The 27,948-nt window shown below is 41.8% G+C and overlaps 1 protein-coding gene across 1 annotated transcript in view; it reads left to right on the top strand.

The window, feature by feature from the left end:
- The window catches only part of SPAG16 (sperm associated antigen 16), a gene marked incomplete at its 5' end in the record, with an annotated part of 197,080 nt that overhangs the window by 54,734 nt on the left and 114,398 nt on the right, over positions 1–27,948 (top strand). The window contains one exon of the mRNA XM_005428842.2: positions 19,945–20,010. Within this exon, the coding sequence (XP_005428899.1) occupies positions 19,945–20,010 (66 nt within the window). The remainder of the gene's footprint in view (positions 1–19,944; positions 20,011–27,948) is intronic.

The raw sequence follows: 27,948 nt of genomic DNA, 5'->3' as shown, positions 1-27,948 counted from the left end.
AGTGTTCCAGTCAGAGGTGTGACTTGCTGTGTCATTGCAGTTGACAGCCAGGTTTTCTTGCACTGTGACATTTGCCAGGCTCTTCAGCTGACAACAGGCTTGTCCTCTGAGTGCCCTGGGATTGCTCACAGAATTTCTTCTGCCTGTTTTCTTCTCCTGTATATACTGGCATCTCCTTTATTTTCTTGGAATAATTAGACATACCTCAAAGGCACACATTTATCAAGGCAGTCAGCGTGCAATTGCTCATCCCTGCCATAAATCCCATTGTCCCACACCATCCCATGACAAATCCAACTGTGAGTGCATTAATCTCCTCATAAATGTTATGTTTGGATGTTTTGTGTCCTGCTTTCCTGGCAGGCTGAGGTCTGGGAGCTTCTTTTCAGGAGAGCAGTCCCAAAGCCCCTCTTGATTGCGGGGTGATTTCAGACCTGGAGCAGAAAAACCATCTTCAGCAGCAGCATCATTATCTCTCAAGTTCAGATTTCTGGCAGTGGTTCACTGTAGCACTACTGAAATTAATTGTTTCAGGACTCAAAGTGTCCTGGCACCAACACAGGAGGAATTAGGCACTGCCAAAAAGGTACCACCAATTGGTCCCCTGGGAACTGACTGTTCCCACTCTGTGTGGTTGTCAGGACAGAAAGGATTTACCAGTAAAGACTGGGTTTACAGTTTATTTAGCTTCTCATTTTCTCTAAAAATAAATATGTGATTATGGCTTTCCTGTTTTCCCTCTTCTGTGGCTCAAGCCCAGCTTCTCTGCCTCCAAGGGGGTTTCAGGCCAGTGTTTTGCAAATGATAGTATTTTACATGCCAGTCCCTTACTCAGCTGATTGTTTCTTTCCCCTCAGAAAAGGTTTTATAGAGAAGCAATAATCTTTCAGAAATGAGACATCACACTCAGATTGGAAGCACTGGGACAAAGCTGGTAGGCAAGAAGCAGAATTCAGCAATTCAGTGACATTTGGTGACAAACCTTTTCCTGTGATCTTCCCATGCTGCTGACAATGGTCCAGCATCAATGGGCCAATTCTGCACTGTGAACAAAAACACAAAAGGAGTGTTGGATATTGATACAACAGTGCCAAGGCCTACTTTTGATTTAAATCTTACCTGGTTTCTATGACATTGATGCAAAAGCAACAAAGAGTTGCTTGAGCAAAAAGTTATGGAAATTCAGGAATGGTCAGGACCATTCCTGTCCAAATGGACAAAATTTGGACCAAATTTTGTGTACCAAAGCTGTCCCACTCCCCAGCTCCATCCAGTGGTGCCATGCAGCTGGTTTTACTGGTTGAGATGGAAAGCCGAGTTTGAAACTCACTGCATTAGGAAATGCAGGTAGAATTTCTTTGACCCAGTTAAAGCACAAATAAGTGTCAGTGGTATTTGTATGAGTGTAATTGGAGTTTATAAAAAGGTTCATAGGAAATGGGATTGGCAATGCAAGATGCTGTGAGGGGGGAAAAAAGTTAAGCAGTTTGATTTTGGGAGAAAATGTGTAACATATTTGAATAATTTTGATTTAGGGGCTGATTTTTTGGTGAAATTGGGTCCCTCTAAAACCTCTCTTTTCCTAATTTAGAAATTGGAGATTGCAAGAACTGCTGTGAACTTGCAGAGTATTCTTTTCTTTTAATCCAGAAAATACTCTTTTTTCTGGAGGAAAATGCATATATTGCTTTTAATTTAGACCCTGGTGTTTCCAGTGGAGTATGACTTGCTGTACAGGAGAGTTAAACAGCTGCCACACACCTATAAAAGTGTGTGTCTACAAGGATGGGGCTGCACACCTTTTCTAGATCTATTTATCTACCCCAGAAACACTTATGAGTAGTCAAGAGTAAATTTTTGTATTCAGTCTAAAACAATGAAGGCATTACTTGGCACTGATGATAACTGAGAAGGCAGTAAATTGTGTGTACTGGTGTAATGTTCAAAATTGGGCTGGGTTTGTGGTGACAGCCCCCATCTGCTGTCTGACTTACCACTTTTGAGAGTTTGGTTATTAAACAAATTAATGGAGCAATTTACATTTCTTACTCACTCAGCATTAGCAAGTGGCTTGCATTCCCTAATTAGCATGTAAGGAAATGGATAATAAAGCTTTTCCCAAAAAATATGCATTACCAATTCTCACACCTTACTCCAAATTTTCTCATTTTTTAACCTGCCAAAATGAAATAAATGTCTGCTGGGGGTATGAAAAAAGTAATTCTTTCTTCTTTAACTTCCTCTTAATTAACTTTTAATGTGTGCTGTTACTCAGGGATCATTCCTTAATACTAAATGTGTCTGAAACAGAAAAGACAGATTTAAATGATTTAGATAAACATCTGCTGAACACTGGGGCATAAAATTACAGATTCAGAAAAACAGTGGCTTTCTGCCAGCATTCACAGCCCAAAAAAAAGCCACAAAAAATTGTTTTCCATTTCTGTAAATCTTCTTCCCTTGTGTATATGAGCTTAGAGGAAATGATCAATTCTTTAGGTACAGGTAACATGGATTGCAAATGGTGCTTATATATATATATATATATAAAATACAAACTTCCTCAATAGCACCAAATTGCTCTATAAGCATCACCAAACTAGCAGAGATTTTGACAGAGGGCATCTTATCTTTCTGGTGTAAAAGTAAATGCCTTGACTTGTTCTGGAGCAGCACTCTTTTCCTTAATTTAAGACCAGGAAAGAAAAGAGTTCCATAGTTTCTGCCTACCTGACTATATAAAGTTAATCCATAGTGGTGTTAAATAACTCTGTTTAGATAAATTGGTTCTGTCTTTAGCAATTTAGAACAATCTTCATAAGTAATGTGCAGTAAGAGGGTATTAAAATAATTGCCTGCTATTTATTTTCAGCAATATTCAACTTCAGAAATGGCATAATAAAAAGAAATATTTTGTAGCAATCTCAAGATTTCCAATACTGGAATCAATACAGTAAACACAGTATAGTTTTCCAAATAATTACAGAGGCTAAGGATATGTTAGAGACCTAAAGGCAAAATCACTCTTAGCATGGTTAGAATATTATCTGATGGAAGAGAATTTAATCATAAGACCTGATTAATCCAATTATTTCTGTGGAAACATCTTTATTTTGCAGGCTTCTCTCATGTGCTGAGTAGCATCCCAGTGGGAATTTTCTCCATCCCCAGGGGGAGCAGGGAGGGCTCAGTGCAGATGCCCAGGAAGGATTTCTGAGGTGGGCAGAGCTCAGAGCTCAGGGCGTGCAGTGCCTGGCAAAGGAGCTGCTCTGCTGCCAAGGGCCTGGGCAGCCCAGGGATGTCTGACTGGAGCTGGCTCTGTGAGCAATTTCATCCTAGAATAGATGGAGAAATGGCACTTGGATCCCATGTCTTGTATCAGGATGTGTGAAATAATGGGTCACTCGGGCTCCTGTACTGTCACAGACATCTTTTATGAAAAATCCTTTCCTTAGGATTTTTCCTCCTGAGAAGCTGAGAGGCCTCAGGAACAAAATGGAAACAGTGATTGTCTGCTGCTGTGGAATGCAACAGGTGGATCTGTGATTGGTCTCATGTGGTTGTTTCTAATTAATGGCCAATCACAGCCCAGCTGGCTCGGACAGAGAGCCGAGCCACAAACCTTTGTTATCATTCCTTCCTATTCTATTCTTAGCTAGCCTTCTGATGAAATCCTTTCTTCTATTCTTTTAGTATAGTTTTAATGTAATATGTATCATTAAATAATAAATCAGCCTTCTGAAACATGGAGTCAGATCCTCGTCTCTTCCCCAACCCAAAAACCCCTGTGAACACCATCACACTGTGCCCCTATGAGCTGTGTCCTACTGCCTGCAAGAATGGGATGATTGGGATGAGCAGGAAAAGTCAAGAGGTTGAAAACTTTCTGTGTATCAATTCCTGCAGGAAACCTCTGTTCTGCAGAACCAGACTGTAGTGTCTACAGAATTTTGGTTATTTCCCTTTGACAATTTTGATCTATTTTTTAGTTTCTAACAATATACTTTAATCTTAACTTAGTAATATTTTAGAACAGAAAGTTGCTTTCATTCAGTAAGCCTAAACTTTAAAAAAGATGTTTTTCAGCAATGCTGATATTATTTTACCAAATTTGTGTCAGCTGACTTATATAAACTGACCTGTTCGTTGACCAGGTTTATTGTTAGAAGAGGTCTATTTCCCTCTTTGTCAATTCCTGTTGACAGCACTTCTGTTAATAACAGGATGCAAATTAGATGATGAGAGAAAGCATACATGTGAGTACCATCAGAGCTGGCTGCTCAGCACTGTTCCCAGCTCTGATTCCTTCTGGCTGCACCCATGGTGCCCCTTAAAAAATTCCTGCCCTGATGAGAAGCGTCCCACAAGTGAGGAATGTCCATTCCATGCCTGGAATTTTTCCTTATGGCATGGATCCTACTGTGCCAAACCCCACAAAATGCCATGACCAAAAGCAGGCAGAGTGATCTAAGTGATGACTTCGGGACAATATGAATTAGATAGACCTTGCTCCATCATCTGTCAGTGTTACTGTCCCATTTTTGAGGATGGAACAAGGGGAAGATGACAGTGTAGCATAGATAGATCATGTTATACTTCCTTCCCAGATAACTATGGATGGTGTAGGTTAAGAGAGAGAAAGATGATAGAAAGATAAAATCAAGGATAAATGAAAAATAAGTAGTGAGAGAGATCAATGTGAAAGCAAAGTAAGCAGTGGTGTCAAGAGAAAAACAGGACATAAAAGAGCTTAAGGAAAGGAAACAGCTAACAAAAAATCAGGATATATTATATATTTTTGGTATCAGTTTTCTGCTCAGAAGCTTCTACCAGATAAAAAGGCTCTCTAGTAGTGATTGATTTGTAATCTCTGGTGTCATTGCCCTCATTTCCCCCAAAGCCTTCTGGAGGCTGGCTGTTGAAAAGTATGAATTGCAGCAAAGAAATGGTTCCTGGCAAAAAGAGGGATTGGTAATCAACTCCCTTCCTGCCAGGCAGGGCTGCTCCCTCCCATCCCCTTTGCTGCCTGGTATCCTGTCTGCAAAAAGTCACTGGCTGCAGTGCCCAGGGAGGACACAGGGGTACCAGCATGGCAAATCAATCACTGCCATGGCTGCTGAGCCCCCCAGGGAACACTGAGGACAGACAGCATGCCTTGAGCTCAGTAATTTGGTTGTTTTTCAGGATGAACCAAAGCCTGGGTGGCTTTTCAGGAGTCAGTGTTCCCCTTGGGCTGGTGGTCCCAGCTGGAGGATGTGTTGGCTGCAGGAGTTGTACTCGGGCTCCCCAGGGCACATCTTGGGGCAGGCTCTTGTGCCACTGCAGAGCTCGCAAGGTTTTCTCTCCTTCTCATATGCCCAAGCACTGGGCAGACAGCACTGTGAGGAGAAAATGGAGTGTCTGTGCCTAGGAGCAGGAACAGCAGAGGCTGCTGGTCCCCAGGGAGGATGGGACTGGAGGCAGTTTCACAGCATTTGTATCCTCAGGGAGCAGAGGGAGGTTGTGGGAGGAGGAGAACACAGCCCCAGAGTGAAATCCCAAAGGAGAATAGCTTTGGGACAACCTGCAGCAAAAGAGGGAGCACATTGCCAGGTGAGAGCTTCTCCCTCCTCTTCTGGGGCCAAGGAACCAGGCTAGGGCCTCGAGGAAGAGGAGGCAAAGGTATTGGGTAGAAGAGCTGTTATGGAACCTGGCCATGAGCTAGGGTGGGAGGCTGGGGATGAGCCCATCCCACTGCCACCTACCTTGGCAAAGGTCCTCTCAGCCCTCCTGCTGGGGATATAGAAGGAATAAATAAAAACACAAAAGAGGAATTGCTAAAACTGTCCTTTGATAACCAAATGGTTGATCATAAATTGGAGTGTCTATGCAAATGAAGTAAATAATTAAAAACTCCAAGAACAGCACTGACTAGGTGGTTGATGGCTGGCAATTATAAACGCTGAATTTTTAATATGCATACATCTAAGGAGCCAGTAAAAATTAGCTCCTAGACTAATGGACTTGCCTTTCTTCCAAGGCAGAATTTTAATGAGAGCATTATTTATAGCAGAGACCAAGAAGGAGCATTTTCTTTCTCAGTCTCATTTCTTCTTTGCAGGCACTTTATTCATTAACCTCTGAACTTCTCTAGAGAAGAATAATGCCCTACACAGGGGAGGGCAAAGATCACCCTGACCCCCTGAAATTAGTCACGGGTCAGGTATTGTTAAGAGAGTTACGTCTTGTAACAAATAATATTCATAAACCCCTGTTGGTGATATGTCCTCATTTCCTGCTGGTTTCTGGGTCATTTATCTGCAGTTCAGTTCACAGGAGAGAAAATGAACAGAATGTGGTGTCTTGTAGTGGAAAGGTTCTTGTGCCATCTTGTCTTGTTCAGGAGATTTTAGAATTTTGTTTGAAAATTTGCAGAACTGGAATGCAAGTTAAAATGCATGTGCATTTTAAAGGGCTTTATGTGATTTCCTTTTGAGCTTTTTTTTTGGTTAAAACATTTTTGTTATGTTAAATTTTTTTAATTTAAGAAAAAATGCTTGTCTGTCTTTGAGTAATCAGTAAAGCTCTGGCTTAAATTGAAGAGTACAAAACCAATAAAACTAATGAAAGAGCTTTACTTCTCAGATCAAGACTTGTCTGTATGTGCTGACCCTAGTGATGAGGGAGACAGGAAAGGCGAATGAGCAAAAATGAAAATAGTATGTTGGGGGGTTGTAATCAACCCAAATGAAAGCATTTTATCAAAGAAGGCACTTCTCATTTTAAAAGACATATAATTTGTTGCCTTTGCCTTCTGAAAAGACAACGCTTAGCTTGAACTTCATTCTTTGCTAATCAAAATCATGTGTTGAAAATGTTCACCTGCAAATGTTCTTTAATTTTGGTGTTTAGATGGCTGAGCCCAGAGAAGATCTCTGCATAAGAAGCACCATTGAATTTGGAAGATGCCTGAAGTTTGCTATGGAGCAAAGTTGTTGATGTGCATGTCTTATGCAGATCATTTTTTTTCTGAATTAATTTTTAAAACCCTTTGGGTTTTGACAGTAATATCTGCTTTGAGATATGTCTGTGTATCTTAGGGAGTTGTCAGATCCCTGTCTGACTCAGGAACTGTTTCATCTTGCTGATATAGGAAGGGGTTTGGGAATGTTGGTAACTTTCCATCACCTTTAACAGGATACAAAGTGAATGGGCATCTGACTGCATATAATGGGACCACAGATGATGTCAAAATGCATTTTGTGTATATTTGATATGAATAACAAGTTTAAACTGGAGAACATGAAATAATGGTGTGGACAGCAGAGTAACTGTTCAGTACAGGTTTTGTATGTGACTGAAACAGCCCTTTCCATGGTGGGAAGTTGCCGCTGGGACAGAATAGAAGGTCTCTTGTCCAGTGTTACTTGAGTAGCCTGAAGGTGACCAGGAAAATGAGAACTCCCTGCCATGAATTCTCCCATCAGTTTCTGTGTGTTTGAAGTCACAAGCTGGTGACACTTAGGGAAGCATCCCCTGTGCAAAACCAGCCAAGGGAGCATTGCAGTGCTGAGGGAAGGTCTGGATGAACTGAACTTGGGAAGTGCTCCTCTGGTTTTCCCTTCCCTGCCCTAGTCCTGGTGGAATAGCTCCAAAGTCTGTGTTTGTTTCCCATGTCTGAGCATGGAACTTCTCCACTAAGCTTACTGCATGTGCCCAAGCTTGCATTTGATTTCCAGTCTTTCTTCCCTGCTCTTGGATTTGTAGTTATTTTCTGAAAGTGTACTTGTTTCACTCATTACATACAGTTCCACTGGAATTCCAGCTCTGAAAATCCTGGCCATTTTCTCTAATGAAGGATAGGTAAGAGAGTGTCAACATCTTTCATGACAGCTCCTGGAGAACTTTAGAAGACTAAACTTTGCAGGCTCTCCCTCACATGATTCAGTTCAAACTCCTGTGCTTTCCTCAGGTTCAGGTATTCACCAGAAGCACCCACAGCTCCCTAAGCTGTTGTTAGTCCCTGTGGGATCCCTGTGTCCCTGCACAATTCCTCAGGAACATATGGGGAATGCAGGGAATTGGTACCTGCCTGTGCTGGAGCCCCTTCTCCAGCCTTGGCTCTTCACTGCCTGCAGCTCACACAGGCCAGGGGCTCCTCCTACCCAAGGGTTTGTCCCCCAGCCCAAATCTGTGCTCTAGCCTGGCCCAGCTTCGGTGTGAACTTGCTGTGTGGGCAATAACATGGCCAGATTTTACTGGACATGCCCTGTTCTCCAAGGCTGTCTGCAGAGAAGACCTTTCAAAAAGAAGTTGGGAGGTGACTTCCTGACAGATCTCTACCCAGATGAACCTAAATGTGGTTCCTGCAGGGAGCCCTTTCATCCACCAGCCAGTCCAGGTGCTGGTGAAAGCCACTCTGCTCCCATTTGAACTGGGGCTTTTCAAGTCGTCTCTTCTGTTTCATTTCTCCTCTGATCGTTACATTTTTTATTCATTCTCTCTTGAAAGACTCCTGGCCTTTTGTAACTGGATGTCCTTTTATTCCTTCCATGAGGACTTGTTTTCCTTAGAAATACCAAATGTATTACAGAAAGCAAAAGTAGAAAGCTCTTGTTTTGCCCTCAGCCAGCTGAGGGCTTGCATCTACAGGCTCCAAAGTGGTGGGAATGTGAGGAAAGAAAACATAATGGCAAAGAAAAACAAAGAAGTGACTTTCTATATTGTGAAACGTTGCAAACAGGAGCATTTCGTATTTCCCTCACTGTCAGTGTAAGCCTCAACAACAAATCAATAGTGATCAGCAGGCAGTGCTTCCCTTCATTTTAATCTGTGCAGCTCATCATGGCACCAGGAGAGCAGCAGTGCCAGGAAAAGGGAATGATTTCTACCAAGATTGTATTGCAGCTGCCACACCCTCTTTCCCAAAACAAATTCCTGGAGGTTTTGAGGCTTTAATTTTACTTCTTCTAGAATCAGAACACAGACATTTGTTTTCTCCCCAACTGCTCCTCCCATCACAATGCTGAAGGCTGCGCTGTTCTCTTGGTTGCTTCACACATTCTATTCCAGGGGCTTTGCCATAGTGCTGTGGCTTCTCAGCATGGGAAGGTTACCATTCCTAGGGCAGAGGAAATAGGAAAAGAAAAAAGTCCCAATATCAGCTTCTGAGTGACCAAAGTCTGTGTTAGAAACCCACCTATTTAATCAATGTATGGAACAAGGGCAGATAGTCATGAAAAGAAGCTCCCACAGGGGTTGGGGTAGGAAATACATTAATTAAAGCACTGTGCAAAATAGTGGGTGAAAAAATGCATAACATTTCCACTCCATTTTATGCTAGACTGAGCACTTTTTTGACCTTCAAACAGTGGATGGAAATGTGGTGTTTAAAGCATTCATACACATGGAGAGTGCACCTCGATCGTGTGCTCTGCAGTTCTTTGTAGGGGGAGAAAAGCAGGAGAAATATGATGCTGTTACCATACTTGCAGCTGTAGTTGTTTAGAGCTCAGGCAGACTAACATTAACAAATGATGATAATTAGGCTTGATTTGCATATTAAAATTGTCTTAATTAAACACTGATTCAGTAAACGTTTAAAGGCCGTAATCGATCTTTCGCAGGCGCTCTTGGTTATTTATATGATCTAATAAAGGCTGGAGGCTTTGTTAATGAGCCCTCCATTTCCTAACTTGTATGTGTCAATGAGATTATTTCACTGACAATTACAGAGCCGGCTGCTGCTAATAACTCACCAAGCCCAAGGCTGCAATTCTTTTGTCTGAGGCTCCTTTAATGGGACCCTGCTGTTTACATCTCCTTGCCGCTCAGACAAGGCCCATGCCACAGCCCTTCCTTTCCTGGGGAAAAATCCCAGGGCAGAGATTTCACAGGGAGATTTCGTGACTGTAAAATCAAGCTGCTGGTGTCCTGTGAGCTGTTTGAATAATGGATCTAATATTTATACAGCGCTGAGCTCAGTCATAATACATTTGGTCCCAGATCTAATCCTGGCAACTCTGACAGGCTGAACTTTGTGAGAAACTTTTTTTTAATTTAAGAGGTAATGCAGTCATGCTGTAATTTTACTAGAGGCCTCTGAAAAGGCTGCTAGGAGTTTTGTTTCTCTTCAGTGTCGCTGCAGTCTTTTGCCAGGATGTGAATATCTTGGGAAAATGGTGCTAAAACAGGTGAAGAACTCTTGCTCTCAGTTGCTAAATGTTGTTATCACCCCTGACAAAAACATTCTAGGAAAATCTCATGTTGCTTTGCAATAATTTTTTTTCAGTATTTTTTTATTATTTGACAGCTTCTTGCACATGAAGGGTTATGTATTTATGTACTTATGTATAACTTTTTAATGACATCTGGTTTGTTGTGGGGTAAAGATTTTTTAGTTAACCTCTCTACTCCTGCTTCTTTGAAGGTGACATAAATAGCTGCATGCTCTGATCCCAAAAATTCAGTCACCAGTTCTGATGCCAGTATTGATGGATTAAAAACTGTATTTATTCCTATGTCTGTTCAGTCATTAAGTTTATTGGGGAACATTAATAAACTTAGCAAAGCTAAGCCGCTAGAGTATATTTTTAATGATTAAAATAATTATGCTGTGGAGTGATCAATAAACTCTTTAAAGCAGGTAGGAATTTCAAAATTGGTGTTTTGCCTAATTCCATTTGTATCAGGACTGCATACAGGTTTTTATTTGCAGCAGCAGTGCTATGACAAAAAATAAAGCTTAAATATCCAGCGGACTTACTAAAAACAGAGCTACTCCCATCATTACCCAGACCTTCTTGTAATACTTTCTTTTTTCTCTAGAAAATTCTGCTGTTGAAAATGTTGGTGTGAATCTGATTTCCAATACTTATAGAATTCAGAATTTGAAATTGCAGAAGGTTAGGAATATTTTTGATGGGCATTTACAAACTTTTTTTTCCCTTTCACTCAGAATCTGTGGATGGTGTAGCCATGATCTGGTGTAGAGAATCTGTGGACAGTCTGTTTGTAAGAGAAAATTGCAATGTTTTCTCCTCTTCTACTGCTGTTTTTTTAATTTTAATTTTGATATCTGAAGACTTTTTTTAAACTACACAGTCACTTTTTCTTATTTTGATTTTTTCTTGCAGGGACTTCTTTTTCCAATTAATAACTTCTTCAGTGTTTCTAGCCAAATAATCTGGATTACTCTCTGATCCTGGTCATTCAGGTCAGCAATGCTGTTATTCCCAAAGCAGCAGTAGTTGGAAAAGCAGATCATGGTGAGCAAGTGGTGTGCTTTCCCCTTCCATTCTGATCCTGGTTTCTTTGCCAAGCCCTCTTCTTTGGGAAGTCAATTCCCTTCCTCTTGGTTAATGGAGAAATAGAGATCAAAGAAGAGTTTGCCTTTGCAAAGCTGTTCAGCAGTGCTGGTTGGTGGAGGAGAACAGCAGCCGTGTTCTGTGAGGTTTGCCCTTTTTTGTTGTTCTTTTCTTGGTATTTTTTGCTGTGCGTCTGCCATTTGAAACCTGACTGAGATGCATTCGATGCATGGGGACTGCCAGAACAAAATTCACACTGTGAATGCAGCAGGCTTACAAATTTCTTTATTCCAATAGAAGTAAACCCTCTCCCAGTGGCTGTCAGACAAGTAAGAACTTTGATCTTACTGGCTTACTCTTGATTTATGCTGACTCTTTGAAGGGAAGAAATTCTTTAGCTTTTTCTTTCTCCTTTCTTTTTTTTTAATGTTTGGGCCACCTCCCTTGTCTTACTTAATAAACATGGTTGTGTATCTACCTGCTTTTATCTCTATACTGGCTTTTGCAGTTAAAGCCACTTAGTTTTTCCTTTCTCCTGCTACCAAAAAAAAAAATCATTGTTCTGATAGGAATTCACAGAAGGCAACCATTTGGCATCTTGGCCAAAATTTAGCTTCAGTTTTTAAGAGCACTAAAGCCCTTCAGACTCATATATGCAACTTCTCATAGTCAGGTAAGGACAAAATTATTTCCCACATGTAGTGCTCTCACTTTTTCTTATATATAATTATGTATTCATTGTTTTATTCTGCCTTCATATAATTTAATTTTCAAGGCCAACAGAAATGGTTTTGTATTTTTTCTATGCTTGCACTACACTCGTAACTTTTCCAGTTCTGTTCCACCAGAAGCTTCTGCTCATTTATAATTCATCTTTTTGATCTTTTTTACATTAAAGTAATAGAGCTCATGGTGTTTAATTTCAGGCAGCCCTAGCAGGTTCCTGTCATTCAGGCATTGCTCTCCTGGAAATGGCTGCTCTGTTTTGCAAAGCAATGCAATGCCAAGTTAATTGAAAGTGCTGCAAAGTTTCCGGGTTAACCTGCAGCTCACATTACCACAGCAGGATTTCCCTGGCCATCCCTGGCCTTGTACTGCTGATCCTTCCCTCCCTGGAACCTTGGAACTCTCAGAGTCACACTGGACAGGAGGAATGCACTTCTGGAATTTGGCTCTGCTGCTGCTGGCAGGGTGATTTCTGTTCAGCTGCCTTGTGGATCCTTAGGAAGATGCAGCAGCTTCTGCTAATGAACCCAGCATCAGACAGGGCAGTAATACACAGGTTTGCTCTCGCTGCAAGGATTCCACTATCATGGAGGGATTTCTTTATGCTGTTTATTTTCTGCAGAGGAATGATGGGTCCAGCAAAGGCATTTCTCTGTGCCCTCCCTGCCTGTCCTGTCGAGGCCCTGCAGGTGGGACTGTGCTCCTGTGTGATCTCTTCAACTGGAGGTGACATTTCTCCCTCTTCACAGAAGCAGGGACAAGAAAGGATCTGCTTCCCATCAAACCTCTGTTCCTCCTTATGCAGCTGGAAGTTTGATGTCTCTTACAGGAGTTGAGTGTGCAGAGAATCCCACACGGTCATGTCTGTTTAAATATTGCCTGTGGTTACAGTTTTCTGCAGACTGCAGTACAAAACTCCAAGTGTCAGTAGAAGACAAAAAGATAATTCACTTTCATCTTGAGAACAAAGCTGAACAGAGGAGCTTTTTTCAACTTTTTTAATTCATGAAACATTTATCTTTGAGTCAGGTTGTATTATGCTGGCAAGAATATAATCTGTCAGCATTTCTACTATAAACTTGTGTTTTTAATGTTTTTTAGGAGAGCCTTAGAGGTTCACTTTGAACAGATTTAGCATACAAGGTCTTGGCCTAGAAACATACTTCTCATCCCAATTATGAAAGATTAATATGCCTGCATCATCAGTGTAAAAGGTATATTAATACTACATTCAGGTGAAAAGTTCAGACCTACACAAATGAGGTAATTCAGGGGTATTCCAGAGCAAGGTTAATTAAGTTTTTTGATTTATTTAATAGCAGGTGTTACTAACTGTGAAGTGAAGGAAGGCTGCTGTGTGATGAAGAACATGGTGTTGTGCTTAGCTGGCAGGCAGAGCTCTCTTTCTAGTTTTTATTACCTACCAGATTTAGAAAAATGCTGCTTCTCAAGTTTTTAATGTTTCACTGTATGAAAGTTGTTATAGAAGTTCATGCATTTTAAAGAGATTCAAAATTCTTTTCCATTTCTTTGGGAAGATGAAGTAACTTTTTTTTTTAAAAAGCCTCCATCAGCTGATGTACTTCGTTTTTGGTTCACATACCTGCCTCCGTGAATCCTCATGGAACAGAGCACACAAATGGTGGCAAGTTAATTTTACTCTCCAAAGAAGGGATTACAAAACATCAGAGTAATGCCCTGGCCTTACCCCTGCTCTAACATCCAGAAACCTTCTCTGTGTGATTCTTTTCCCCCCAAGGTCTATTCCAAATGATGAGAACAGAAGCAAACTTTGCACTGAAGGTTTTGTGCTCCTGTTCATGGAGTAAACTCTGTGGTGACAGATGGCAGAACTGTTCTCCAGATTTGCTCAGTGCTCATTGCTCAGGCACTGCTCTGATGTGCCTGTGAGGCCTCTGGTGTAACTGGGAGATGGATGGGGTTCTGCCTGCTGGGAGTGGGACAGGATGGGGCAGATGGACAGTGGCTCTGGCTGCCAGCAGGACTGGCCTGGAGGGGGCACACACAGAGCCTGGGGTGTGCAGGGGCCTGCTGGAATGAGTTAATAACACAGAATAGCTTGAGCTAGAAGGGACTCACAAGGATCATCAATCCTACCCCTGGCCCTGCACAGGACACCCAACAGTCCCACCCTGTGCATCCTTGGGAGCATTGTCCAGATGCTTCTGGAGCTCTGGCAGCCTCAGGGCTGTGCCCATTCCCTGGGGAGCCTGGGCAGTGCCCAGCACCCTCTGGGGAAAGCACCTTCCCCAAATATCCAACCCTAATCTCCCCTGACACAATTTCAGGCCATTCCATTGGGTCCTGTCGCTGGTCCCCACAGAGCAGAGATCGGTGTCTGCCCCTCCTCTTCCCCTCAGAAGGAAGTTTCAGGTCCCAGTGAGCCTCCCTTCAGTCTCCTTGAGCTGAACAGACCAAATGCCTCATTCAGCTGTTTCTCATTCAGCTTCACCTCAAGGCCCTCCACCATCTTTGTTGCCCTTTGGAGGCTTTCTGATGGCTTAATATCTTTCTTACACTGAGGAACCCAGAACTGCCCCAGCCCAGAGCAGACAGGACAATGCCCTCCCTGGCCTGGCTGGCACTGCTGGGGTGATTCCCCAGGACAGGGATGTCCCTCCTGGCTGCAGGGACTGCTGGCTCAGATCCAGCTGGCCAGGATGCCCAGGTCCCTTTCTGTGGTGCCTTCCCTCATCTCTTTTCCCAGTGTGTCCATACACCCAGGGTTGCCTCATCCCAGGTGCACTTTCCCTTGTTGAACCCCATATTGGGGTTGGGATGGGCTGGGAAAGAAAGGAGCTGTCTTGCAGAGCTCGAAAGGGCAGATATTCTTTGGCTCTTTCTTCCAGTATTTGTGCTTACCCACCATATCCCATGAAAATGAGCTTTCTCTCTCCTAAAAATGACCTTTTGCTCTCATGTAGAGATCCAAGTCCCTTTTCGTGTCTCCATGCACCCACTTCATGGCAAGGAGGGACAGCAGAGCCACAGTTCTGCTGGATCTGCCTCATTCCCTGTGGAGCTCCCCAGTGCTGGCTGAGGCAGCCAGATCATGTTGTGAATAAGGCATGGGAATGAGAAATATGGCCAGTTTTAATTTTGTACTTAACTATGAAAATGGAAACTCTTGTTCAGATCCGACAAGGAAGGAGGAGAGTTAGAGCTTCCAAGTGAGTTGGTAGCCAGAAATCACAGGACACTGAACATTCCCTGCTTTAGGAAAAGTTCAGGTCCAGCCGAGGGAGCTTCCAAAGCATTGCAGTATTTGGTTTGCTGGGAAAATTCTACCTATGTAAGCTCAGAACTTTCATGTTCCCCCAAACACAATTAAACCTTTCATGAAGAACTGTTGGGAGGTTTTGTTTGTTTTTAATAAAGAGAATGAGGTGAACATTTCCACAGCTGAGTGCTTCGTGGTTTGAATACTTTTCTCAGTTTAGTCCTTCTGAATGAACATTATTTCTTTGAGTTAATTTCTAAATGAACCAAGAAATTACAAATAAATCTCCTATCTGAACACTGTTTAGATAAATCTCATGCTCAGATGTTGTTATCTAAAAGCTCATATCAAACTCATGAAGATAATTACCTATTGTGACTAGGATATTACACCCAGCTTGATCTAATGCATTTGTTGTCTTGATTCTGGACATGCAAAAGTGAGTTTGTTCATGTCAGATGTTCATGTACAGCAAAGCATTCAAAATCCAGAAAGAAAACCAAATGAGCAGAGTTTGAGAAACATTAATAGCTTTCAAATGACACCCTACTGGTTTGGGCTGTTTTCTCCAGAGGTGGATGCAGTATGGCTTGTTAAGTTTGGGAATTTTAGTTTGTTGCTGTTGAAATGGTAATTAAAACAAGTACAGGAAGATTCAGCTGCTGTGTTACATAGTTAAAGGTGGAACTTAATTATTGCAATGCAAAGAAGCAAATTAATTATGATTGTCTTTAGCCTGTCTTGTCTTACCCTGGTATTCCTGTATCTATGTGGATACACAATAGGAAAGATTCACGGCAGAATTTTACTATTGATTCTCAAATCTTGGGCTTTTATCCTTTGAAAGTAGGAACAAAAAAATAATTTGAATTTAGCAACCTTGTTTAACTACTTTTGTAGCAGGATTACTGCTCACAGATCCCTAGCTCCAAAGATCAGGCTGCTTTTCCACAATACCAGATTTTATTCTAACAAAGGAATGTTTTCTCTCCCAGGAGTCTTTTAGGTAGCTCCAGTTCAAGGCAGGCAATTAATGCCTGCGTTCAGTGGAAGCTGAAGGCTTGATAGGCTCCACAGCATAATGCCAGAGTGTTTCTAACCACTGATTTTAATGTTAATTTCTGGATTTCACACTGGAAAATTATATGTGTGTGTGTGTGCATGTGGGAATAATAAGTAAAAATCTCCACAATGAAGAACACTTCATATTTTGTTTTCTTTGAATGTTGCTGTTAGTGATGTATTTCCTGCAGAGGAAGACTGGATGGTTATTAATGTAGTTGACAATAGCTCAAGGAGGGAATGGAACTCACACTTCCTCCATTAATGTTTCAGTCAAGACTCAGTTGACAATAATAATGTATTTTCCATTATTTATACTGCTGGCATGTCCAATGCAATGAGACTGGATGGACTCATGGGTTAAAGGTGGGGGAAATGGGCCTTTTTCCAGTTTCAGAGTTCTGCTCTGCTGTTTTGTTGCTGCTCCTGCTCTCAGTTTGGGATTGTTCCTTCTGTAAGGGGTGATGGTCAGTGAGACCTTCAGGCTACAGCAAAGGACCATCATTTTCCCCTAACTAAGAACTGTCCTAATGTCAATCTCCTTCTTTTTTCCCGCTCTTTTCCTTTTGAAGTCCCAGATGTTTGTTCTTGCTCAACTTGAACCGTAAAGAAACTCATTAAAATGGCAGATGCACCCAGGTTGCAGCTGAACCCTGTTTAGTTCCACACTGCATGAAGCACTGGTGGTGCTATAGTGGGTTATTTTATAATTAAAGCCTGGAAAGCAGAATGCATGTGCAAAAGGGATTTCATTAACCTGCTGCTGAGCTCTTGGTGCTGAAAGCCCAGTGCTAACTTGAATTCTGGTCCACAGAATATCTATTACTATTTGGTATTACAGCCAAGTAGTAGCTTTCCAGATTTGTTTTTATGTTTGCAAAACTCAGATTTCCCAGTGTTGGTAAAGAAAACCTGAGCTGTGCACTGAATAAAAATAAAGTGGCACTTTGGAAATTAAGTTTTGATAGTATTGAGAAACACTTTGCAGAACCATTGCCTTTGTCTGACTTTTATTATCATTATTATTACTTTTATTAAAATCCTTTTCAGAGGGCTTATACTGAATTGACTTAAGGAGGGAAAGCTGAAAGTTACCATCCATTTTATCCATTTTGTGCAGCATCCGTGTGGTTTTCTTTTTTCCCACTGGTTTGTGGCAGCATGCTTTTTCTGTGTTTGTGGAAAGGTTGCTGTGTGTGTATTGGTATTTGAGAGTGTCTGAGGGTAAATACTACACCCTGCTGAGCAGCAGCAGTTATTTTACAAGGGCTACTTTTTACATGCAAAACATGCACTGACACTTGGTTTGTTACCATGGGCTGGGTGCAATCGATATTGCTGCTGGGCCACAAGGTACATCTCATGTCCTTGACATTTTTTCTCACTAGACTGCTTATGTGTGTTTGGTTATCTTTGTCTCCTCTCCTGTTACCTTTATCAAATTAAGTTGTGTGTCAGTCTTGTGTAATCACATTTCTATTCCAGCAGTGAATTTGTAATTATTAAAATTTTCCTTGTATCAGCATTTATTGGTTCATGTTTTATTACTTAGAAATCACAGAATCTGCTGGGCTGGAAGGGATCCACTGGGATCATCAATCCAGCTCCTGGTCCTGCACAGACACCCCAACAATCCCACCCTGCCTGTTGGGTTCTGGTAACCATGGAGCTGTGCCCATTTCCTGGGGGGCCTGTTCAGTGCCACACACCCTCTGGGGGAAGAATCTCTTCCTGATATCCAGCCTATATCTAATATCTGACTTATAAATATGCAGGGGTTTTGGAGTGGGTTTTTTAGCACTCTTTGCCCTTGTAACTCTGTTGAAAACCATGGAGGACTCAAGAACTGTGCTCTGGTAGCCTTTTTGTGCTTAAGGTGGATGGTGTGCTCTTTAAATACAGAGCTTTTAATAGTTCAGAGCCTTTTTCTCTTGTTGCCTTGCAATCCTTTTATGGGAATAATACCAATTTCTTAGTATGATCACAATAGCCATGTGGCCTTGGACAGAAACTATTTCAACACAGAGAGGTAAATGAAAAATACAATGAGATACAAAATGGCACTTGCCAAAGTATCCTGCTCCCTCCTTTGGGTGACATTTTTTTAAACAAAAGGAATTCTGTGCAGCATTAAATGCTCTTTATCAGAGATTTGTATTCTAATGCCATATGAGCAAGACTGGAAAGAGTCTCCTTGGTTTCCAAGTCCAGGCAAAAGATCACATACAGGAGAAGGTCATTTATTTCCAGGCTTTTCAAGCAGCTTCTTATAGTAATGAGATTTTTTTTTATCCCCCCTACTTGGAATGGAGTAAGTTTTTGTATCTCTCTGTTCAAGAACTGTCTTCTAATTTTCCACTGGAATTTATCTGCAGATAATGAATCCCCATATGTTCCTGCATCAACAGTGCTCTTCAGCCTCAATAGCTCCTTCCCCTCTTTGCTCTTAACCCCTGAGATATTTACTACAACAATGTAATCCCCTTCAACTGCTGCTTTGTTGGGCTGAGTTCTCCTGAGTGGTTCAGAGATATAATATGAACCACAGAGCATTATTGGGGAGTGTCCCTCCAGAATTACTTTGTGGTCAAAGCTCATTAACTGCTTTCTGAAAGGGCTTGTTGCAAACAGTAAGAATATGCTGCTAGACATGCTGATGATAAAATGTAGGAGGTTTTATCAGTGAAAAAGAGAATTCAAATTTCTTATGTCAGAGTAGGAGTGATTTTTTTTTAATCAGAGAAATAAAATGGGATTAAGCTGATGATATGAACTCCAAAAGCATGACAGACGTACGATTAACCTATGTTACCCCTGCTCTTGTGAGATTTATTCAAGACCAGGATGAGTAGTGGAATTTCAGATCTTGTGTTTGGGTTTTTTCAACTCTCCAGAAAAATGCAACAAACTGTCTTTCAATTGCAGGTTAATAAAATGCTTTCTCAGGGGGAAAATCTGTTCTTCAGCATATGATTGATTGCACTGCTCCAAGCTGGACTTCACTTTTAACAGGAAGTATTTTTTAACCCATGAAGCCAGTAGTTTCTGTGAAAACATAAGAGGGCATCTCTTTTCAATACCTGTGTCTTGCCATCCTGAAGATTTCAGGGTTTTTAGCAGGAGATACTGTGGTTGGATGGCTCCTGTACTGGGAGAACAAGCCAGATATCAGTGATGACATCTGACATATGGTACTGCACTATGTAGGTCACCTATGGCCTAATGTGGGAGATGACAAAAGATAATTAATTTTGATTTCATGCCTGTGATTCCTTAAGGAAGCCTTAGTTGGTGTGTGTGGAATATCAAGAGGCATGTACTGACTCAGTGCCTGAGTGTTTTGGAAGGAGCAATTCCACCTTCTAACTGCAGCCCTCCAGCCAGGGCATGGCTTTACCTGGGGATATTTGAATGCACCTTTTCTGCTGGCTGCCATGTGAAGTGAGGAGATACATTCTTAGTAATGGTGCAAAATGTGTCCCTGTTCCAGCAACCAGGAGCTGGCTTTGTATCACAGTGTCTTGATTTTCACACAGCCATAAAATCAAGGTCTTTCTGTTTACACCAAGGCTGTAGAATAGCTTACATTGCAGTACTTATTTAAATGCTGTGTGTTTGTTTCTTTCCTAGGGTCTCCGTGTTTACACATTCCAGGGTCACGTGCATTCCTGTAATCACGCTACATTCAACAGGAAGGTAAGTTCTGCGTGCAAATTTCCTTTGCTCCTTCCCTTTAACCATCATGTTCCTTGCTCTGGCCCACACTGTCCTGCTCCTTGGTGACACAGAGACCTCTGGGGCTGGATTCAGAATCAGTGGTGGCTCAGAGTGGCCCCACCTGCCAGCCAGAGCAGAGCCCCAGTGCCTGTTACAATAGAGCTGCCCGCTCCTTGCTGCTCCCTCCTTCCTCCTTGGATCAGTGCATGATGTTTAAGCCATTCTCCTCTCTTGGGATCATTGATTACTTCATTTAAATGAAATTTTTGTTGGGTTTTTTCCCTGGCTGGTTAATTTATAGTTGTTGTCTGAAAGGAACCTTTTTGACTGGGATTGGTGACAGACTGCTGTCTGAATGACTGGTAACTTTGGAAGGGAAGGAATTTCTCCTGAATAGCTCTAAGAGGCCATATGAAACACTCTGAAATGACCCAAACATTTGTGATGTATGATTCCTGCAGCTCTCCTGGCCACACTGCTCTTGAAAGCTGGTGTGGAAGTGCTGAGGCACGTGCTGGCATCTGCTGCCACGAGCAGCCTTTTCTCTCAGAGACCATCTTTCCCTGAAAATAACTTTGTGGTGCTCCTGCTCCCTGTGCTCCCACTGACACTTTCATTACAAGCAGAGAAAGGTACTAATTTTTCCTGCTGGAGATCCTGAATATTCTTCTCTTGCTCAGTATCAGCTGCTGCTTTGCCAACTGCTCTGCCAGCCCTGCGTGTTTGTAGGGCAAACCCCAGGGGCTGGCACAGCAGAAGGTATGGGATAAGCTGATGTCAGGGAGAGGAATAGGAATTCCCAAGGCATCTTAATTCTTTCTTGGCTGTGTGCATGTATCTGTATTTGACAGGCACAACCTGCCTCTCAGTGCCCTGAGATGCTGAGAGGTGGGAACAGAGAGTGTTTAACAGGATGTCTCAGTTTGAACAGACAGGTGTCTGCTAAGGAAGGCGGGAGCCTCCCCTGAAATAGAGAATGTAAACCCCCTCCCTCCAAATTATTATGATTTTGAAATTAAGGGGCTCTCAGGCAAAGGTAAGGGAGTAGGAATAACAGTTCTTTATTAGGGAAGAAAATAAAAATAAAATAAACAATGCAGGAACACAAAACAACACTGCCAGAGTGAGAACAGGAGCTGACCCGCTGTGGGTCAGGGTGGTGGCACAGTCCCATCCCATGGGGGCTCAGCCCTCCTGCAGTGCCAGCTGTGCTTCTGCTGGAGCAGGATCCTGCACAAGGGAGGAGTTTTCCTCTGAAGCTCCAGGGCTGCTGGAGATGGGCCTGGGCTCCTCTGGGAATGCAGGGGAGAAGAAAGCTGCTCCTCTGGGAATGCAGTGGACAAAGGCTGCTGTGCTGTTCCAAATGTCAGATTGTATCCAGGTAGGAATGCTTGGCTCCTCCCCTGGGCAGAGCAGCTCCCAGTGGGACGATGGAATTTTATCAGCCATGCAGGGACACTCAGTGGCCATGAACAGAAGAGATCTCCTGGAAGGAGGATTGGGTGTGGGAGAGATAAAGAAAACTGCTCAAAGAACAGAATAGAACTGCCCCACCTCTGACAGATGGCAAATAGAATACACACATGTTACAGCCCAGGACATAGGAGCAAGCATGATGAGGGAAATCCTGTAGAGATACCACAGCACTGTCCTTAATGTGGATATTAATTCACAAAGGGTCTCATGTGACCTACAATGATTACCAGGAAGCTGAAAGACCACGTGTTGATAACCCTTCAGATAAGCATTTCATTATGGTAAGGAACATTACAGCTGGCATTAACTCTAAACTGAAATCAATGGTTGACATTCTCAGTGATTGAATTGGTAAAAATGGAAACATTTGGTGCAGCGTTGGTCAGAGCGATGAATATAACTCCAGAAGCTGTGATTGCAATTGTAAAAGTTAATTCTGCTACTGAAAAATTAGGTAGTGGCCCTGAGTTGTACAAGTAACAGTTGTCTCACAGCTGGCTAGCAAAGCAAGTGCTATATTTCAGCCAAATATAGCATTTGAAAACTATTTTCTTACCCTCTAGTGCTTGCTCATTAAAAAATTAAAATACTCCACCCTAAGCAAGCTGATCAAGTTGTTTTGAGTGTCAATACACCTTAATCAGCTTGCTTACGGTGCAGTATTTTGTTTTAAAATGCATATTTTATGAGGAAAAGTGTTTTTCTAGAAACAGTCATATTTTCAACAATACTTGCATAGAAAAGATTTTGAACATTGATCATGGACTGTTTGGACAAAGTGCAACATTACTTTCAGAGTGTCCAACCTAATGCTAATACCTGGCCCAGGCAGTATAAAATTATAAAACTGAAGGCTGATTGCTGAAAAATCCCTATTTAGATTTTTTTGTTGTTGTTATATTTTGTTATATCCCAATGTCAGGGGTCTGCACATCCCATGCTTTGCCAGAAGTGTTGCCTACATGGTCACACTCTGTGGGTGCAGAGCTGTAATGAAGAGAGATCCCAAGGGATTCACTCCTTTTTCTGCTTGGATATAGGTCAGTTTGAGTGGGCTCCTACATCACTCCAGTGGGCTTGTGATAATCCTGTCTCAGGCTGCTTGATGCCAAAAGAAGTTTAAAAAAATTATGAAATTCTAATTACACAAGAACAAGGAATAATTTTCTAGTTAGATCAGAAAGGCATCCAGGCAGTATGTCCAAATATTAAGGGGAAGAGTATTGTGTGAAGAAGATGATAAAAGAGAATAATGCATTTATACAAATTAAATAAATCCTCATTAAACTCTGTGAAACTGATTAAATCAGAGTTATTTACTACACCATGCTTCTGAAGCTGTAGTTAATAGTTTTTTGGTTAAGTGGGCAAGGTTTGCAGCTGGAACTCTTATTAGTGCTGAGATTCCCTAATTAGCCTGCTCTCTATGGAATAGAACTACCAGTTTGGCACCTGGAATGTGCCAATTTGTTGGGTCCTGCCTTGCTGGGACACAGGGGTCACCGTGCTCTGGAGAAACCTCTGCTCTTGTGGTTATGTCAGGACTTAACAGGTAACACTTCCAGCAGCATTTAAATCCTGCACTTTTCCAAGTTGGTTCTCTGTCTGTGAAACTTTTGATAAAATTTGAGCAAAATTCACATAGCTGCTTTTGAATTGAGGACACAGAAAAATGCCCCTTTCCTCCTAAAAGTTGCTGTTACCATCCCTTTTAGTCCCAGGTTTCCAGAACACAGTAACTTTGTAGAGAAAAATGTTTCAGATATTTATTTTGCACTGGGGTATGGCCCAAGCAGCATTTCAGGTAAGCTTGTTCCTCCTTTACAATGGTAAATCACCTCTGCTAATGAAGTATAAAGACTATAGATGCTTGGTTGAGTCATGAATTTAAAGTAGAACAAGGTTTGCTCCCTAATGTGTGTGTATATATGTGTTTGTGTCCAAACAGAAGTATGCCATGCTGTGTTTGTGTCATATCTGCAGGTTTAGGAATCACTACAGTGGTTACCAAGTTTCCCTAAAACAAACCAAAAAAACCCATATTTTTAGTATTACTGGTTATATTAGGAAAACCCAAAAGACCATTAAAAAAATGCTTGAGAACAACTGTCCAATTTTACCTCCCCAGGCCAAAATGCAAACAGCATCTAGGTCATTCCTCCATTGATTTACTGAAGGGCAAATAATGTCAGACAGTTTTTAAACAAAAAAAATTTCAATTTTGTTTACCTCCTCAGCAGTCCAGTTGGATGTCAGCTACCATTTAGCTGGGCCAATAATATTGATATTTGATGTCAGTTCTTATTCATTACTGCACCCAAATGATGCAAAAGTCAGATCTCTCAGATGTTTCTATGGATAGCCAGATAAAGCCAGGGATGTCTGACTGCATCTAACAGACACAAACAAGAAAAGAACAGAATACAAAATCAAAAACCTATCTGGTCCTATTGTTATTTATGTATTCAAAGTGTTCACCTCTTTGCATAAACTCAAAGCCAGTTGCTTACAAAGGTTACCCAGTAATATCAAACGTGTTCAATTATACATGCAAAAGGGCTAATAGGTTCTTCCTCTAGTTTATTTCTGTCTCCATGCATAAGAAATATAATTACAGAACTGAATTACATTTTAAGTACAGATTTTTATTATCATTAGTTAACCATTTTCAGGCTATCAAAGGCTGTTAGAAGTGAAAAAAAAAATCTATTCCATCTCTCTGTCATGGCAAGGGACAAAATCTGCGTTAAAACACCCCCAATTCATTTCGTGGCAAGCAGCTCTTTCTAATATTAGGGAATCACTCTGAAAGTTGTTCTGGAATTCACATCTACATCCATTATCTGACATAGTCATGTTATTCCCTAATTTTGGAAGTGAGTTTCCTGGAGTGCTCCCTTCCCTTGGCCATCCTCTCTGTGTTACCCACAGACCCTGCAGCTAGCACTGGGCCTGCTTTACACATTTTGTGCAGACCAGATAACATGTTCTGAGGCCACTTGAGTAGAATGGGGGAGAAAAATTTAGAATAGAATAGAATAGAATAGAATAGAATAGAATAGAATAGAATAGATCCATCTTTATTTTGATCAGTTTGAATATTTTTGCTCTCCAATTCTGATACTCCTAATGTAGAGGTCTGGGTAAATATGTCTATCCGATAACCTAGAAGTAAAAATATTTCTCTGGATCTTACTATGAGGAAACTGTAGGGACTTATTTAACTGTTAAAGACCAAGGAAATTCAGGATGCCTTGGTTTGGAAGGGAGTGCTCTTCTGAGCAACTCTATCCCTGTGTCCTTGAGAAAAGAGACAGTCTCAGAGCGAAGGCCCTTCAGTGGGATTAAAAAACCCACAAATCCAGGACTGATTTTGAAATGTCACATCTTGTTTGTGTCATTCAGTTTCCCATCACCATTTCAAGTTTCTCATCAGAGATGATTTGCAAAGAAAAACACAGTAATAGGTGTCACACACCTCGATAAGCCAAGGGCAGAGAAAAGCCACGAGCAGCAGCTGATGGGCACTGAGAAACAAACCTTCAGTGTCAGTAAATGCACTGGCTGCTGCTGGAGTTTGCCTCTGCACTCCTGAATCACACAAAATGCAGTTCCTCCACTCTCTGCTTGTTTTGTCTTCCTGGGTTATTTTTGGATCAAAATCCCAGTTATAATTTTTTCTGGGGAAAAAATCATTAAAAATCTCTTAGTCTAGCAGCTTGCTTCATCAAGGCACAAGTTGACTTTGAAAACATGGCATTACCTGTTTTCTTCTATTCTCTCTAACATATATAAATACATTATATATAAATAAACATAAACCTGTTTGAAGATTCTAAACTCAATCCCGTCAAGTTTACAAACTCTAAAAATAATCACAGCTCAAGGAAATCTGCCTTCTTTTGTTTCAAGCCTTTGCATTATGAGATGTGAGGTGAGCTCATTCTGCCACAGGACCTCTCTCCTCCATGCTCAGGGTTTGCATCTCTCTTTTGTTTGGACTATACTCTCAGGCACAGGGTGGGATTTCGGGCTGTCCTGTGCAGGCCAGGGGTTGGACTTTGATTTGCCTTGTGGGTCCCTTCCAAGCCAGGATATTCTGTGATTCTATGATTTACCACAGAGTTGATTTTTCAGTTGTGTTTTTACAATCCCTTCTGGTGCTCTTTGTTGTCACCATGCAGGGACTCACAGTAAAGCCCAAACTATCTTGTAAAATTCACCCAAACAGACGTGGGGAAGCTTAGATTTTAGAAGACCTTCTTTTGCTCTTCCTCATGGCTGGCTCTAGGAGAGTACTTCAAACCCATCAAGAAATTAATTCAGTACCCATCAAGAAATTCAGTGCCTGAAGGGAGCCTACAGGAAAGATGGAGTCAAAGGCTTGGAGTGACAGGACAAGGGGGAACTGCTTCAAACTGACAGAGAGTAGGGTTAAGACTGGATATTGGGAAGAAATCCACATGATGATGGTGTAGATGAGGAATGTGGGATAGGAAGCAAGACAGGTATCTGCCATCATGCTGTCTCATTCATTTGTTTTGAATCAGCAGTAAATGAAATACTTAAATATTGAACTTTTCTAACTGAAGCTTATAATCAGATTTTGATCTTGTGTAAATATTTGCACATGAGGAAGCTTCGTCTCAACACTTCACGATAAAAATTTGGGGTAATGCACTGACATTTGGATTCAGACAGCTCTGTACAGCCTGAGAAGAAAAAAATGTGGCATCATGTTTAGATGGCTTTGACATAACTTGGGTTTGAGTAACTTTAAAGACTTTAAAAAATTCTTTAAAGAATTGTAAATTCTAGGTCAGATTGGCCCTTGAAAGATCCTCAGCAGAAACCAATAATAATTGACTATAGAGTATTTTCTTTTATGTTTTCAGACTTTATATTTACAAATATAAACATACTGTTATGTCTGTTTGCTGCTAACTAAATGAAACAGAGATTATCTCCTTTAATGTGATTTTGTTTGCTTGTTTCTGTGTTCTGCAGTGAATGTGACCCTCTGTGTATACTGTACATGAAGCAAGTACTGTTTAGCATGCAGAACCACAAGCACTGTGGAAAACTTTGCCCTTCTTTCTTAGAGGAGAAGAATTAATTTGTGCATCCTAAGGAATAAGGATTTTTTCTAAATTGCATCTCCTGGCCCAGCACGCCAGCCTTTCCTGTGGCAGATGTACACCATGGGTCCAGACCCCTGCATAATTCATTTTTTACCAGCTGTTTCTTAAACTCATCTTTTTGCAAAACAAACAAAATCAGAATGCAGAGATCCACCTGGATTCTTCAAAATTCAACTTCCCATATGCAGTATGGTCCAACCTGCCTCTCTTTGTGGCATTTCATGGGAGATTATGTTCTAAAACACATGAGAAGGCAGCGCAGCATCCCCACCTTCTACCCTGTGACTCTGTCATGTGACAGTCACGATTTTGACAAATTGTGGAATTTATACCTGCTCTGCTGTTGCTGTCACTGCCTGGACTGGGAACCACTGAGTTGTGAGGCCAGAGCCAGGTCTTGAAATAGGTGCTATTGGATTTGCATTGGTTATGGACAAGGAACAGCTCTTCCAGCAATGTTTGTGGAAAACTGTCTTCAAAAGGGCTTAAACCAAGCATAGGGTAGAGAAATGGGATTAGTTTACACCCGAGTTTTGTATTTGGTAAGAATACATTTAGCAATTCTCAAATCATGGCCAAAGGGAAGCAGGGTGCCTAGAACAGTGCTGGATCGGTGGTGCAAAGGATGTGGCTTTGTAGAATACCAAGCTGGATTTAAAAGGAATTTATGCAAGCATGAAAGTAGGACCTACTTTGGAAAAGCTTCTCTGTTATGATAATGCAATTAATCTGTCGTTGAATAAATATCACTGTTAGAAAGTACTTGAATATCAGATTGATTTAATCTGAAAATAATTCAGAATACACAGCTGAAGTCCATCGGGGTAGAAATGCATATTGTTTTGGTGCTGTGTTGGGTTTGCAGGGCAAGGTTTGCCATGCGGACAGACAGCACCATTTCAGGGCAGCTCATGGCTCAGTCATGGCCATGTCAGGGCTCTCAGTAGGCTCTGGATCAGCAGCCGCCATTTCAGGGCAGGCCTCGGCTCAGTCATGGCCATGTCAGAGCTCTCAGTAGGCTCTGGATCAGCAGCCGCCATTTCAGGGCAGGCCTCGGCTCAGTCATGGCCATGTCAGAGCTCTCAGTAGGCTCTGGATCAGCAGCCGCCATTTCAGGGCAGGCCTCGGCTCAGTCATGGCCATGTCAGAGCTCTCAGTAGGCTCTGGATCAGCAGCCGCCATTTCAGGGCAGGCCTCGGCTCAGTCATGGCCATGTCAGGGCTCTCAGTAGGCTCTGGATCAGCAGCCGCCATTTCAGGGCAGGCCTCGGCTCAGTCATGGCCATGTCAGGGCTCTCACT

Source organism: Geospiza fortis, unplaced genomic scaffold, assembly GCF_000277835.1.
Source record: "Geospiza fortis unplaced genomic scaffold, GeoFor_1.0 scaffold407, whole genome shotgun sequence".
In the NCBI taxonomy this organism is placed as follows: domain Eukaryota; kingdom Metazoa; phylum Chordata; class Aves; order Passeriformes; family Thraupidae; genus Geospiza; species Geospiza fortis.
This window is presented reverse-complemented; position numbering and strand designations above follow the sequence as displayed.